This window comes from Oreochromis aureus, linkage group 18 (assembly GCF_013358895.1).
Source record: "Oreochromis aureus strain Israel breed Guangdong linkage group 18, ZZ_aureus, whole genome shotgun sequence".
Classification (NCBI taxonomy): Eukaryota; Metazoa; Chordata; class Actinopteri; order Cichliformes; family Cichlidae; genus Oreochromis; species Oreochromis aureus.
In genome coordinates this window covers 10,547,876-10,562,123 of record NC_052959.1, presented here as the reverse complement: position 1 = coordinate 10,562,123, position 14,248 = coordinate 10,547,876, and the positions used below count along the sequence as shown (strand labels likewise).

Below are 14,248 nucleotides of genomic sequence, written 5' to 3'. Positions count from 1 at the left end.
CAGTAGAGGAACAGATGGAGAGTGGTAGAAAGACATAAAGAAGCTAAAACACACAGTCTTTCTTCCTCACAGCTAGCTACTCGCTGAAAAAGGTTTTCTCAAGCTTGCACTCAGACGTGTGCTATTTCAAGCATTTTAGACTTTTTCTCCCCCCTCCCCACACGTTTTTTTTCTTTTTCTTTTGGTGTTGTGTATTTTCAAGATGTGGGCACAGTCTGTCTGCTGATTGTAACAGTGTCTGCTCAGGATATTTTGCATAGTAACGGCCCCCGAGGCACACTTTTCTCCACCATACGTTGTTCTTTTAGGTGTTACGCATGTTTTTGCACATCACTGTGCTGCAGTTTCTTCAACGTTGTTGGACATCCTTAAGACCTTTGATTAATACTCGGGACACAAGGCCAACCTGATGCTCGCTTACTTACGCCTGGCCTCATTTTACAGATGACACAAAGGCTCCCATGTTCGGTAAAAGGTCCGTGACCCACCAGACGGTCACAAAGCCCTTCTCCTCCCTCATGTCCCCTAAGCATGGGTTCCCTCACTGGGCCTTGGTGGCGTTCCTGTCCCCCCTTCCTTTATCAGTCCTTCCAGGCCTGAATGGGGTCTGTGGTTGGTCAATAAATTCAGTGATTCAGGGGGTGGACAGTTGCAGCCGTGTTAACGTTTGTTCACAGGCTTGTCGGAGGGATGGGCCCCGCCCCGCGGCCCTTTGTCTCCTGTGGTCTCTCATCAGGTTAGAAGTCAATGGAGGGCCTTGTGCGGAGGTGGCAGGGGCATGGATGGAGCCGCCTCTCACATGGCGTTCACACAGGGGGAGGACCGGTTCGGATCACTGCGACACTTGTTAGAGTGAGGCCGCGCAACATTTGCCGGGGTTGCTCTCCCTGAGGGCGCTTTAAACAAACTAATGGTTAGAGGCTGCAGAGTTGCACTGGGGTAAGACGATCTGCACTCGGAGGCCTGCGGTGGCCAAACTGAAAAGGAGCGCACAAGTGTATCTTACAATCTCCATTTACAGATCAGACTGAGAATAAAAAGAGGTCAGGCCTTCATTTACGGTGACACTATTTAAATTTGGACTAGAATGGAACCAATGCACTTCAGTGGCCCCTGAAGGTGCCACAGTGTTGCTGAGTTATGGCCGTTTTCTCAGGCTCAGCTGGGCCGAAGCATGGGAACAGACACAAACGGGAGAAAAGGGAGACAGAGAGCCATAGATAGAGCAAGACACAAACAGTGGAGGGCTTTAGGAGACAGAAAACAGTGGACAGAAAAAGACGCACTGTGACTGAAGAGGGACTTAGAGGCATGACTGAGGCCTAACTGTCATGAGAAGATGAGAGTTGCCATGGCCACCCAGGAGCCACCCAGCAAGCATGTGAGCAGGGGAGGCTTGGGGGCCAGGGGCCTGGGCCCGGGCTGGTGGATCACATGCACTAACCAGGGATTATGTGCATAAGTGATGAGTGCTAAGCCGGCAGGTGAAGAAGGGAGGCCCTGGGACAAGGAGTGGGCCATCCCTCAGGACGGCTCCCTCTGTAAAGAGCAGGGACTTTTTTTTGCCAAGTGAGGCTGATCTGCTGTGTGAAGGGGACTCAGCCAGAGGTCCTCGAGTGCTGAAAGGGCATCCCCCAGGCTGCTTTCACAGCATAAGTGGCCAAAACGCTGGTCTTGTGAGTCATCTTGAGTGGCAAGAATGGGGCATCTTCACGTTCATAAATCCCAACACAAACACACTCATGGATATAGACTAAGCTTGGGTGAGGATAAGCGGCACATGGTGGGGCATCAGCAGGGCTCTTCTTGAGGGACGCTTTTTGATTGTTGCAAATATTAAAAGAACAGCTCACTCAACACACAAACCAAACAAAAAAAGATCCAATTTAACCCCTAGCTAAGTTTACTTTACGGTATATTTATAGACAAGAAGCTCTTTTTCTAGGCAGGATCAGAAGGTTCACAGGTTGCTTTACTGCAGCGAATCAGCGCTCATGATATCAATGGCCTTACAGGAATGTGTTTGAACCTTGATGGCACAAAGAAATCACATTCCCAAAGATTCCACGGAGAGAAAACAGTTCACCAATCTACCCCCAGTACCTTTTCAAGACGGTGGTATCCCTGAACATATTAACATGTAAATACACTTAGATACTTTGACAATGCACTGAAATGCATATAATCTACATGCTAACTAGCGCTTTAAAGAGTTTCCACTGCTGAATGTGGTTTAGGCAACACTTTCATGTCTGGGTTTTAAAAATTAAATGTGAGGCCTCTCTTAGAATTTCTCAAAGCGGTTTTCAATTTGATGAGGGATAAGGCGATGACTGGGTTTCCCTTTCAAAGGGGGAGACCCAGATTTCAATAAGACTTCAGTCTCCTTGCCTTTGGCTTCAAGTTGAAGATCTAAATGATGGCTTTTTCTTTTTATAAGAAGAAGAAGAAACCCTATGTTAGGTAACAGATGGCAGGTTGTTGTGCTGAAATACCAGTTGCTATGGTCCCCGTTTTCCTCCGCAGCTTCACTTGCCATAGCTAAGCATCCCATCAGAAGCTGCTGTACCGACTTGGAATAAGCTGACTTGAAACTGCTCAGGTTGTTGTTGACAAACATGAGCCTAGATGAGTCTGCTAATCTCCTGGTCCTTTATCCGCTCTTTATTGCCGTATAAACAGGGCTGAATACACCAAAAAAACTAAACCTCTGTTTGCAGCCTTCTCTTATCTCACGCAGGGTTTAATCTGATGCCCTCTCCCCCTTTTTACATCTCTGCCTCTGCTAAATCTGCTAAATTCAGCCATATTTTTGATTCAGCACATCACCATGACAACCGGTTATTTCCCATCCCGGACAAGCCGCCCCCCCTCACTCCCATGCTCCTCTTCTCCATTGATACTGCTACCTCCCCCTCCCCCTTCTTTTTTTTGTCCAAATAAAACAAAGCAAGGAGTGAATGCTCTCTGAGGTAGGTAAATGTATTCAGTGACATCAGCCAGGACTAGTCTATTCTGCTGGATTCCTGTACCACTTGTTTCCAGCCTTGTCTGGGGGCTGGACACTCTGTTGGCCCCATTGTCCCACGTGTATTCCACACAGGCCTGCAATTAATGGAAGCCTTGTCTAAGGCCTCTGGAGCAGAAACTGCTGTTGGGGAGGGGGACAATAGGCGGGCCGAGCCAGGGCTGGGAGTCGCAAAGGGTGGGAGGGCCTCCCCCTCCTTCTTCTTTAAGGGTGAATTCAAAGGCCGAAGAAGGGACGGAGAGTGAGCTGAGCACTGGATGAGATGTTTAAGCGATCCCTTCTGTCTGTGCCCTCCCCTCCTGGCTTAAGATGTTTTCATGCCAGCAGTTGAAAGGGAATCTTTGCAGTATTTGATGATGAGGATGGTCATTTCGCTGCCCACACGGAGGTGGCGGCTGGGTGGAGGAGGAAGCACGGCCGCAGCCTTCAGGTGAAGATGAGAGAGGAGTTTGACTGCTGCCCGCTTTCTAACCTCTACCTACAATGACATTTTATCCATATGTGACTTTTAATCACTTTTACTGTTGTTATTTTAATGCTTTACATGTGCTGAGAAAAGAATCGCTGCTATGTTTTGTCCTGATCGGGGTATAAATCTCTGGACAGGGAACAGCTTCACATGCCAGAGCTATATCTATATAGAGAGGTTAAACTGCTGGACTTAAAGCATGTTTGAAATTATGTTGTGAATGACACAATGTGTTAAGGAAACATGGGAGGGAAAAAACTTTGTTTGTGCAGGTAAAGATAACTCTATACTTGTGTCATAGGGTGTAATTAGCTACATCCTCTATTTAAAAAGGAGGCAAATCTTCCTGAATGCAAAGGCTTTTGATCATTAGTAGTATTTCATTATATTTATTCTCCTTGTATGATATGTATTAAGTCTTATATTATCTGCTTTCCAAAGAAATCTCATAAAGGTTGAACATTTCTCAATGTTGGACACTGACCAAACTCCCCCTTGATAAACACCTGACTGTATGATAGCTGGGATAACAACAGAAAAGTCAGACATGCTGTGTGTTTGCAGATGTAAGCCAAATTTGGTCAAAGTAAATAAGAACCAAGAATAATTCATCCATTTAAGGCCCTGTTTTCCTCAACTTGTCACTATCTGTCATGCGTTACACCCGGAGAGCTTGGACCGTCCCACCCTAGAGTTCCCACACTGATACAGATCAGGATTGTGCTGTAAACCTAATTTCTACATCCCATCTGCACAACTGGGGCCTGTTTATGTCCCCCCAGCAGAACTGGTAGGATGTAATTTAGTGTTGCACCAACTGTCTCATCTGCTGCATGCAGAACCTCTTTGTAATCTAGCAGCTTTGAAAGCATTCAGCTACAAGATTAACAGAGCATTTAATGCAAGCAGCCACTGAATCTGATGCTCTTTGTGTATGTGAGTGTTTGTGTGTGACGGATCAAAAAGTTTTGTGTTTGAGAGCATCTGAACTGTATGTTGTTTGACATTTTGTGAACAAAAGTAATTTTCAATTATGTTTCCATTAGGACAAATATGCAACAGCACTCCGCTGACAGCTTGACTTTGGCTTTCAGACCTTCAGTGACAGTGACTTGATTTATTACTGACAATGAAAGACTGGTTCTACTTCAGGTTTCTTCCTGTTAAAAGGGAGTTTTTCCTTCCCACTGTTGCCAAGTGCTTCCTCGCAGGACGTCGTCTGATTGTTGGCATTTTCTCTGTATTATTGTGGGTTCTTTCAAAACAATCAATAAATATAAAGCACATTTTATATACATTTTATATAAATAAAATTGAATTGAATTGAGAGAACTTTTAATTCTGAGGAACGGGTATAATTAGGTATATATGAGGTGATCCCGGTCTTGGCCGCAGGTTTGACAATTTCATTTGACTTCACTTGATACCAGCTCGTGTCAGGAAGCCAGTGGTGCTTGAAGTTTGTCTGGCTCACACAGACAGGAAGTCTTGGATGCAAACGATGACCTGCTTCTGGGGTCATTTCACCTCTGAGGACTTAGGAGCTTTGCAGAGACTGTTTGAAGTCTATCAGGAAGGATCGAGCTAACTCCCGATAAAAACCTGGACTAGATAGAGATGTCTCTCAACATATATATTAATGAAACGCGTTACGGATGGCATGTGCACTGACACCAGGAGAGGAGTGGTTTATCACAGAGATATTGAGTGTGCTTGCTGGTAAACCATTGCAAATTCAGGACAACAAGTGCTTACAGAAACCAGAAAATTACAGAAGCTATTTAAATGCAACACAAAATGATAACTGATAAAAATCTGCATAAAATTCCTGTGAGTGTTAGAAATATGATTTATCACAGATATAAGCTTTGAAGGAAAAGATGAGAATATAACATATTTAAAGATGAATAACAGTCATTAATAGGTATAAATCAGGATTAAGAAAATCAGGACAGATGGGTAAAAATACCAATTCAGGTGTTGGCTTGTCATAAAACACAAAAAATTGTATTGTTTTTCATCTTCAGAAGGACTTTAAATACATCGTTACTCTCTGCTTCAAACTCTGATAGTAGACACGAGATGTCAGAGGTCAAGGCAGTGAAGACAGCTGAGTGCTTCAGAGATTTTCTTCACTGGACATCAGGCCTGGAGTGTGTCAGAAACTCTTTACTTCAAATTCAGAAGCCCTCAGTGAACAACCCCGTCCCACCCCTCCCCAACGAAACTAGGAGTGTGAATGTGAGCGTGAGATATTCCTCTCAATACACAAAAACGCGTGCACAGTCACGCAAATACACATCAAAGTCATTTAACTAGACCAGGAATATCAGACTGTTTTTATGTCATCGGCCACATGCAGCCCACTTTAATTTTAAATGGACCGGACCATTGAAACTCCACTTTCTGTCAGTGTCAGGAAGTTTAACAATAGACTGAATCCCTGAGACATCTTAGTATTAGAAAATAAATGCCATTTCAACAGCACATGTCAGGTCTTCAGCATGACAAACAATGTTGCTGTAGTGAATTAAACACAGCTGACGACTATTTGAGCTTAAACTGTAAAAAATATAAATGTGCAAATTTTCAGAAAGAGTTCTGGTAGCTCATTGTCCATACTGTCCTGCAATTATGAAACAAGGTTGTTGGTTTTTTTTTTTTATGTCACAGACAATATGGTTTGTTTTATTTTACTGTTAACACACTGTAAAAAAGTTCAAAATTTATGCCATAATTACTTTCACATTTTCCTTTGCTGACTGATTCTGGCTTCTGGGCCTTATGTTTAACACCCCTGATCTAGACACATTTTAAAGTAATTAGTTTAAATACGAGACGGAAAAAAATGTAACCTCCTCTCCAATATTTGTTTTAAATTTCAGTAATAATGAACGCAATCAACGCTCACCTTCCGACGAAAATATGGAGTGCAAAGACAGGTTAGGCTCAGGAGAAAGTGCTGACTGATCACATATGTAATCGGGATTTGTTTTCTTTATTCAAAGGATTGCTCTTTTTATAGTTAAACGCACAGAGAAACGCGAAGTAAAAGAAACATCTTTGAAACCTTTTCTTTAAAAAAAATTTCGAAGAGAATAATGAACCCGAAGAAAAGTAAGAGGCACGTGATTCAGGCGAGGTCTTAAATTAATCTTAAAATTATTTGATTAGTATAAAGCAAAAAAACAAAAAACAATTAATTCGAGGAGAAACAAAATTAAGACAAACTGAAATTTAATGACAACTTTTTTCAGCTGTTTTTCAGAGACACAAACAAAGCGAAAAAGCAGCTTTAATTTATGTTTTACAGTCTCGTTTAAAAACAGATAAAACAGCGTGATGTTTGTTTTTCACCCGAGAGCACATCAGTGGCGTCTTTAGTGGAGCGGGACGCCTCATTTGCAGCAGGAGAACTGGTGCTCAGACATTTCTCTCCTCACTCACGCTGCCTTTGTAAAACACTCTTTCAGTATCCTGACAGGTAGCCAATGAGAGCGTCCTGTCGCACGAGCCCGCCGCCTCCCCGGCGCCGTGTCCCGCGCGCTCATTGGACAGACGGCTGAAACCCAGGGAACCCGCACACGAGCCGCTCGCGTGCAGGCCCCAGCTGTATAAAAGAAACCCGAGGAGCCCGTAACAGGAGCGGTCTGGATGTCAGCTTGGCGAGCGGACAGAAGTCGCTTTTGAGCAGTGGTGTTGTCATCGACGAGGATCTCCGAGGTCTGCCAGGAGAAGGCGGGACACACTGAACTGGACCTTTTACTGCTGGGTATTCGCAGACCGCTTCTGCTGGTTTCCTCTTACTGATACGCGCTAAATTGAAGATGCCAGCCGGTACTTTAGAGAGAGCATCTCCGTCCGCTGTGGCTGCCACCCCTGCAAGTGGCGACTCCACGCCCGAGAAACCCCGGGCTGTGACTGAGAGCAGAAAGGTAGGTTAAATGAGCTCTTTAAACAGGTGTTTAATTGTTTGATATTTCTACGAAAACGGTCTAAACTGCGTTTTTTTTCCTCCTCTTTCAAGTCCTCCAAACCAATCATGGAAAAGCGAAGACGCGCGCGCATCAACGAGAGCCTGGGTCAGCTGAAGACCCTCATCCTGGACGCACTCAAGAAAGACGTAAGGAGACGCACAGGCTAATAATCCAGTTAGATGTAAACATCTGTGAATTAAATAAGCAAATTAAAAACCGAGATTTTCAATATTTTTTTCTATTTAGAGCTCCAGACACTCTAAACTGGAGAAGGCTGACATCCTTGAGATGACTGTGAAGCACCTCAGGAACCTGCAGCGACTTCAGATGACTGGTATGTAACTGCCATTTCTGGATGTTTACTGGAGAGCACTGAGTCTTGGAGGTGTAACTTTAGATGGTACACATGGCCCATCTTTCTCCAAGATTTATTGCCCAACCCGCATGTATGTTTGCCCTGTAGTATTCATTTCACATGCTCAAACGATCTCTCCATCTATCTATTTATCTGTCTGTCTTCAATTATGCATTTTTTTTCCCCAGCTGCTGCAAACACAGACCCCTTCGTTCTGGGTAAATACAGAGCCGGATTCAGTGAGTGTGTAGGAGAAGTCACCCGTTTCCTGTCCACGTGCGAAGGGGTGAACACAGAGGTGAGGACTCGCCTCCTCAGCCACCTGGCAGCCTGCGTGACCCAAATCAATGCTCTGAACTTCTATGGACCTCACCTCGGTGCGGTTGGACTCGGACAGACCGGCACACAGATTCCAGTCTCTTCAGTTCCACAGATGCCCTGCAAAAGCAGTTCGCTCATGCACGCTCCCCCAGAATCGATGAAACTCTATGGAGGCTTCCAAGTGGTTCCCACGCCCGATGGACAGTTTGCGTTTCTCGTGCCCAGTGCAGCCCTCGGACCTCTGACCGCACAGAACGGTCACCACGTGTCACCTGTTGCACCGGCTGTCACCTCAGACTCCGTGTGGAGGCCGTGGTAGGAAGGAGTAGATTGTGAGGAGAAGAGGACTTTCACACTGTAAACCATATTTTTGTATATTTTGTACATTTTTTTTTTTTTTTTTTTTTTTTTTTACACTGAGGAAACTTTAGACACAGTTGTGTTTTTATATGGACTATAAAAGTTTTTCTGGGCCTCTTTTATTGCTGTGGGTTTTCTATTTTTGATACTGCACAGTTTATTTTGCCTCTGGGCCGAGAAGCTCCCGAAAAGCACTGTATTTTCTGAAATAAATAAAATGGTTTTATGATGTTTACAGCAATAGTTGCAGCATTGGTGACTTTTTCTTTTTCTCCAAAAAATACTTTTAAATTACCCATGATACTTGTATGGCTTATAATATCAGTGTTAGTGCAGTCCCCTAGTTTAGGGGCCAGTTCAGTCTATGTTGCTTACAGAAAATGCTGTTAATTGCTATGCTTATAACTATAAATCATCTCAAAGCAGTCATCTAAATATAGACCCCCTCCTGTATGTCGTGTTATCACTTGTCATCCCTTCTGCAGTTAGGAGAAATCTGTTTTCTGCTGGAACTAAATACCTCTCTAAGAAGGTGTGGAACCTGAGAGGCCGTGTTGAATCTAAAAGGCGTGCTGCCAGCTCAGAGAGGAGGGCGTGCTGGCTTCTGCAGACACGCGCAGCCCTGCTTGTGCTGCTGCCAGATGGGAAATCATGTTCAAATAAACTGGGTATCAATTAAAAACCACTGAAGACCAGTCATGATAAGATCCCGGTATTACTCAAAGATTAAATGCATGTTGGTACACTTATGAAAAATTTGTGCTGTTATTTAAACTTTTTGACAAAGCAGGCTGTGAATGTGTCTGAAACAATTTGATGATGTGAGTACGATGATGTAAAACAGCCTCTCAGCAGCAGCCCTGCAGAGACACTCCAACCGCTGTGGAGGACAGTTGAAGGCCTGACTGTCCCAGCGTGTGTCCTGAGCGTGGTGCTCACACAGCGGGCCACAAGCAGAGCGTGACCAGAGGTCACAGGTGCCCCTCATTCACACTCCCAACACAACGCAGCTCCATCAGCATGTTGCCTTAAATCTGGCAACCCATCAACTGACCTGGGAGCCTGTCACCAAAAGATGGGGCCTCTCTTTGACAGCGTCACACAGTGGCACCTCTGAAGGCAAACACTCACACCATCCATGGTCATTTGATGGCTTCTGATTTCAAATCCATGGAATTTAAAGGGATTTGATCCTAACAGAGAAGCATGTAGAGTAACTAAATTTAAGGAACTGAATTTCTTACTAAATGAACCAAATTAACACGTCTGCCACCCTGTCAAAAAATTAAACTCAACTTGTGCAAACGACTCAGTCGTGTTAAGTTCACATCTCTGTTTTGGCAGAGCTGCAAGATGATCGGTGCTAAGGAGGACTAAAAGACAAAAATAGAGCTGCCCCCTCCTATCAGAGCATCCTTTGAGAACACCCTCGGAAAGACAAAAACAAAGACGGGCCCCTCAGTGGCTCAATGGCTCCTCTCTTTGTGACCCTCTCCATCTTCATAAAGGGCCTTTCCCCTTGTTTATCCAGGAAGAGGTTTTATGGCTGGGAGCGGGGGAGGACCATGCTGTCACTTTCACCATGCTAAAGAAGGCTTATTGTTGGCTGCTCCCAAAGGTCCTGGTTTTAAAGGCTTTCTGACAACTCTTCAGGCAAAGCTGTGCCATTCAGATAAGACGAGCTCTGAGGTGCTGACAGGTTATCGCTGTGTATGTGAGACAGACTCTGTGAAGGGGCTTTGGACAGAGCGGCTTCAATAGATCATGACTCCTGCTGGTGTCTGTGCCTTCATCTCATGTCTCGTCTTATTGTTGCTTATCTGCCGCCCCCCTCCCGAATCAAAACCCCACGTCGATGCAGTTTCTCCAAAACATCGTAAAGCATAGACTGGTAAACATGAAAACGGGTAGACCCTGCCCCTATTACTTAGCTCCATGATTGATGGCCTCCCCTCAAAATCAGAGTGGCAAAAGTGACAGGTTCCCTGCTTCTCAAAACCGTCTCCCTCTGACACACACCGGAAACCTCTAGCGCCTCCACCTCTGTGGGTGAATCGCCTTACTATTGTTCTTAAGGTTGTTATGGTGTTGATGGGGGTCGAAGTAGTCACCAGTGGTTCACATCAAGGCTAATGAATAGATTATGCGCTCAATATCAATGGTGAATGAACAATACTCTTTGTCGCTACGCTCCAATTCATCACTTTTTGATTTAGCTGGTTGTTTTGGAAAATCTTCACAACCCAGAGGGGGGGAATTTAGGAAGAGCGTCACGCAATAACACTGCAAGGGGAAAATCGATTACTTTGAACCCAGGCAAAGTGATAGCGCAGTGCTAGAGCAGAATAACTCGGGCACTGGCTCACAAATGATCATTTCTTTAAATGAGATGTTCTGTTTAATGTCTCAAGGAGTGGAAGGGTATTGTGTTCTATGCTGCTGTTGACTGTAAACCCGTGGAGGATCGTGAAGAGGATCACTAGGCTACACGAGGAGTTAGTCCTTTAAAGTCAAATATCAGCTACATCAGATCAAAAGCAACACAAACCCGACAGAACAAGATGTTGAAAGCCCACCATGACTCATATGTTTGTAATTTTGTCTGTCTCTCGAATGTAACAAAGCCTTTAATAAGAGTAACTTTCAGTTTACCCCCAAAAGTTGTGCTATTACGCAGGAGTTTGCTGTTTCACCATGAGTTTGAGAAGAGCCATAAATACAAATACAACATTGAAAAACAAGGACTTTATAGCAAATGAGTATACTGTTAGATTTAGCATATAATGAGCCACACTGTTAGAGGGAACTCTCAGTAATCCAAGTGCCAAAGAGACCTGAAATAAAATACAATGAATAGCAGTGAATACCACAGCCAGATATCACAGCCAGCACCAAAAAATAAAGCTCTTAAAGTGGAGGTTGTGGTGCTAGAACAGTGTCAAAAACAACTGTAAAAAGTGACTGGAAAGCATCTAAATTTGATAGTATTCGGGAGAAAATGCAGTATGTAATAAAGGTGAAATTCTGCTCGCCCCGTAGCTACTGTGAGTCTTCAGCGAGACCTTCCTTTATGAGCATGTTGGTCATCTGAAGGCCTCAGGTTCCCCCTCTGATGTGAGCCCACTTTAATTCTTTAAAGAGGCTATATATGTTTTAGGCCCATCTGTCTTGCTGTTATTAACAGCAGCCTCTTGTTCCTAAAATTTAAAGGATGCTACAGTGCAACCACTAATAAAAAAAACCTGGTCTGGATCCTACCGTGTTATCCAACTTTTCCAAGCTTGCTTTTCTTTCAGAAATTCTGGAGAAAATTGTTCACAGTCAATTCGTGGCATTTTCAGTTAAATATGATGTCCTTGATGGTTTTCAATCTGGTTTTAAGTCTCTTCATAGCACGGGCAGCATGATGGCACAGTGGTAAGCGCTGTTGCCTCGCAGCAAGAAGGTCCACCATCAGGCCTGGGTCTTTCTGTGTGGAGTTTGCATTTCCCAGTGTTTGCGTGGGTTCTCTCTGGGTACACTGCCTTCCTCCCATAGTCCAAAGACATGCTGTTAGTGGGGCTAGGTTAACTGGTAATTCTAAATTTTCCATAGGTGTGAACATGAGTGCGAATGGTTGTCTGTCTCTATGTGTTAGCCCTGCCACAGACTGGCGACCTGTCCAGGGTGTACCACACCTTTCACCCTAAGACAGCTGGGATAGGCGCCAGCCTCCCTGCAACATTGACAAGGATAAGTGGAAGAGGATGGATGGATGCATGGATGGATGACGTCCTTGAGGTATTTCAGTCTGGTTCTAAGTCTCTTCATAGCATGGAACCTGCACTGGTGGTGGTTTTTACTGACATCCTCCTGGCTACAGATGCAGGGGACTATCTGATGCTAGTTCTCATAGACTTAACAGTCACTTTTGACAGTGAATATTAATATTTTAATGTCTTGTTTAGAGCACAGTGTAGGCATTTGTGACAGTGCTCTGGAGTGGTTCTAATCCTTCCTTTCTCAGAGAACTTTTTGTGTTAGACTACATGATTTCAGATGTTCCTCTGCTCCTTTGTCTTGTGGGGTTCCGCAGGGCTCGATACTTGGGCCTCTGCTATTTTTTTGTATCTGCTGCCTCTTGCTTCTAATTTTAGAAAGCAATTGCTCTCCATTGTTATGCAGATGATACTCAGATTTATGTACCCCTAAAACAGAAGGATGCCTACTAATCCATACTGTCATTATAACTCACTTGGATTACTGTAACTCTATATGTTGATTTTACCCAGTCCTCCCTGTCTCCTGTCCTTCTTCAGCTGGTCCAAGTACTCTTGGATGTGCCGAGGACACAGCGGCTGCTCAGAGGAGAAAGGGCTTTTGTTGTAGCTGATCCCAAATTGTGGAATTTGTTGCCATTTTACATTAGACAGGCCTCCTTACTTCCAACTTTTAAATCTGCTCTTAAGACCCACCTCTTTTGCTTAGCATTTGATCCAGTTTGAGATGCTGTTTTTATTCTATTTTATTTTGTAACCTTTATTGTATTGTATTTTATTTATTTTCAACGGTTACTGTACTCATGTCTAATTGTATCTTTTATAGTGCTGAAGCTATTATTTTGTGCAGTAAGAAGATGTAACAGATGCCTGTCCATCCCTGAACCTTGTTCTGCAGAAGGCTTCTTCCTGTTAAAAGGGAGTTTTTCCTTCCCACTGTCACCAAATGCTTGGTCAAAGTGGGTCCTTTGATTGTTGGGGTTTTCCCTGTATTACTATATGGTCTTTACCTTGGGGTCTTGAGGTGATGCTTTTGTGATTTGGTGCTATATAAATAAAACAGAATTAAACTGATAGGAATTGATTTGGCCAGCAACAAAAGCAGTGGCCTGCAATCTGTGAGATCCACATTACATGTACAACTGCAAGTGAAAGTAGTTTTTTAATCAAAACCTGGAAACATGACTTGTCTGCATTGAGTTCATAAAATAGATCAGGGAAAATAAACTGGCAATGTTTTAACAAACCCAAATTTGTGAAACACACATTGTTTTATAGGATCTTTGCTGCTGGAGGATGGAGCATAGAAGGTATTTCAGTGTCTGACTAAAAGTATAGAATGAAGTGCTGCTTGCATGCATAATAAAACCTCTCCAGCTGGACACAAAACAAGGATAGCTATTTTTGAGAGCAGGGGTCCAGAGGGCAATAGTTCCCGATTCATCCTTCATAAATGTAATGTGATGATAAGGAGCTTATAGCCTCTTGTTATCCTCCAATAGGGACTGACAAAACAAAGGGCAGTGTACCAGCATGCTAAAAGATTTCCATTCTAGTAACATCTCCCCATCCACTTAACACCCACATCAGGTCAGCTGTTCTTAATTTGGTCAGCACCACCAATTAAGCTTCCATCCAGGGGTCTGGGTGCACTGAGGGGTAAATATTGACCCTTGTTTGTAAGCAAGGTTCACAGTTTGAGTGTGCAAAATGGCCCATTTGTGTTCGCGAGATGCTTAGGTCATCGTATCACCAAATCTGTGCTTCACCCTTCTCATAGGCTGTGTGAGAGAGAGGACCTAATAGACACCTGCCCACATAATAGCAACTGGTGTTGGTTATCATTTCATGACAGACTAAATTCATTTAAATAAGGCTGAGAGACAAAAACCATAACTCTGACGTTTGAAGTACAAGTAAAAATTGCTATAATTTTTTTGTCCTTTGAGTTCAGTGTTTCAAATTAGTTATAAAATTTTA

The 14,248-nt window shown here is 43.8% G+C and overlaps 1 protein-coding gene across 1 annotated transcript; it reads left to right on the top strand.

Annotated features, from left to right (window-relative positions):
- The first annotated feature begins 7,070 nt into the window (after nucleotides 1-7,070).
- Nucleotides 7,071-8,836, top strand: LOC116328076 (transcription factor HES-1-B-like). The gene is made up of 4 exons (XM_031749784.2): nucleotides 7,071-7,432; nucleotides 7,525-7,620; nucleotides 7,721-7,808; nucleotides 8,018-8,836. The coding sequence occupies exons 1-4, from the start codon at nucleotides 7,325-7,327 to the stop codon at nucleotides 8,467-8,469; spliced, it is 744 nt and encodes a 247-aa protein (XP_031605644.1). The 5' UTR covers nucleotides 7,071-7,324; the 3' UTR covers nucleotides 8,470-8,836.
- The last annotated feature ends 5,412 nt before the right edge of the window (nucleotides 8,837-14,248 follow it).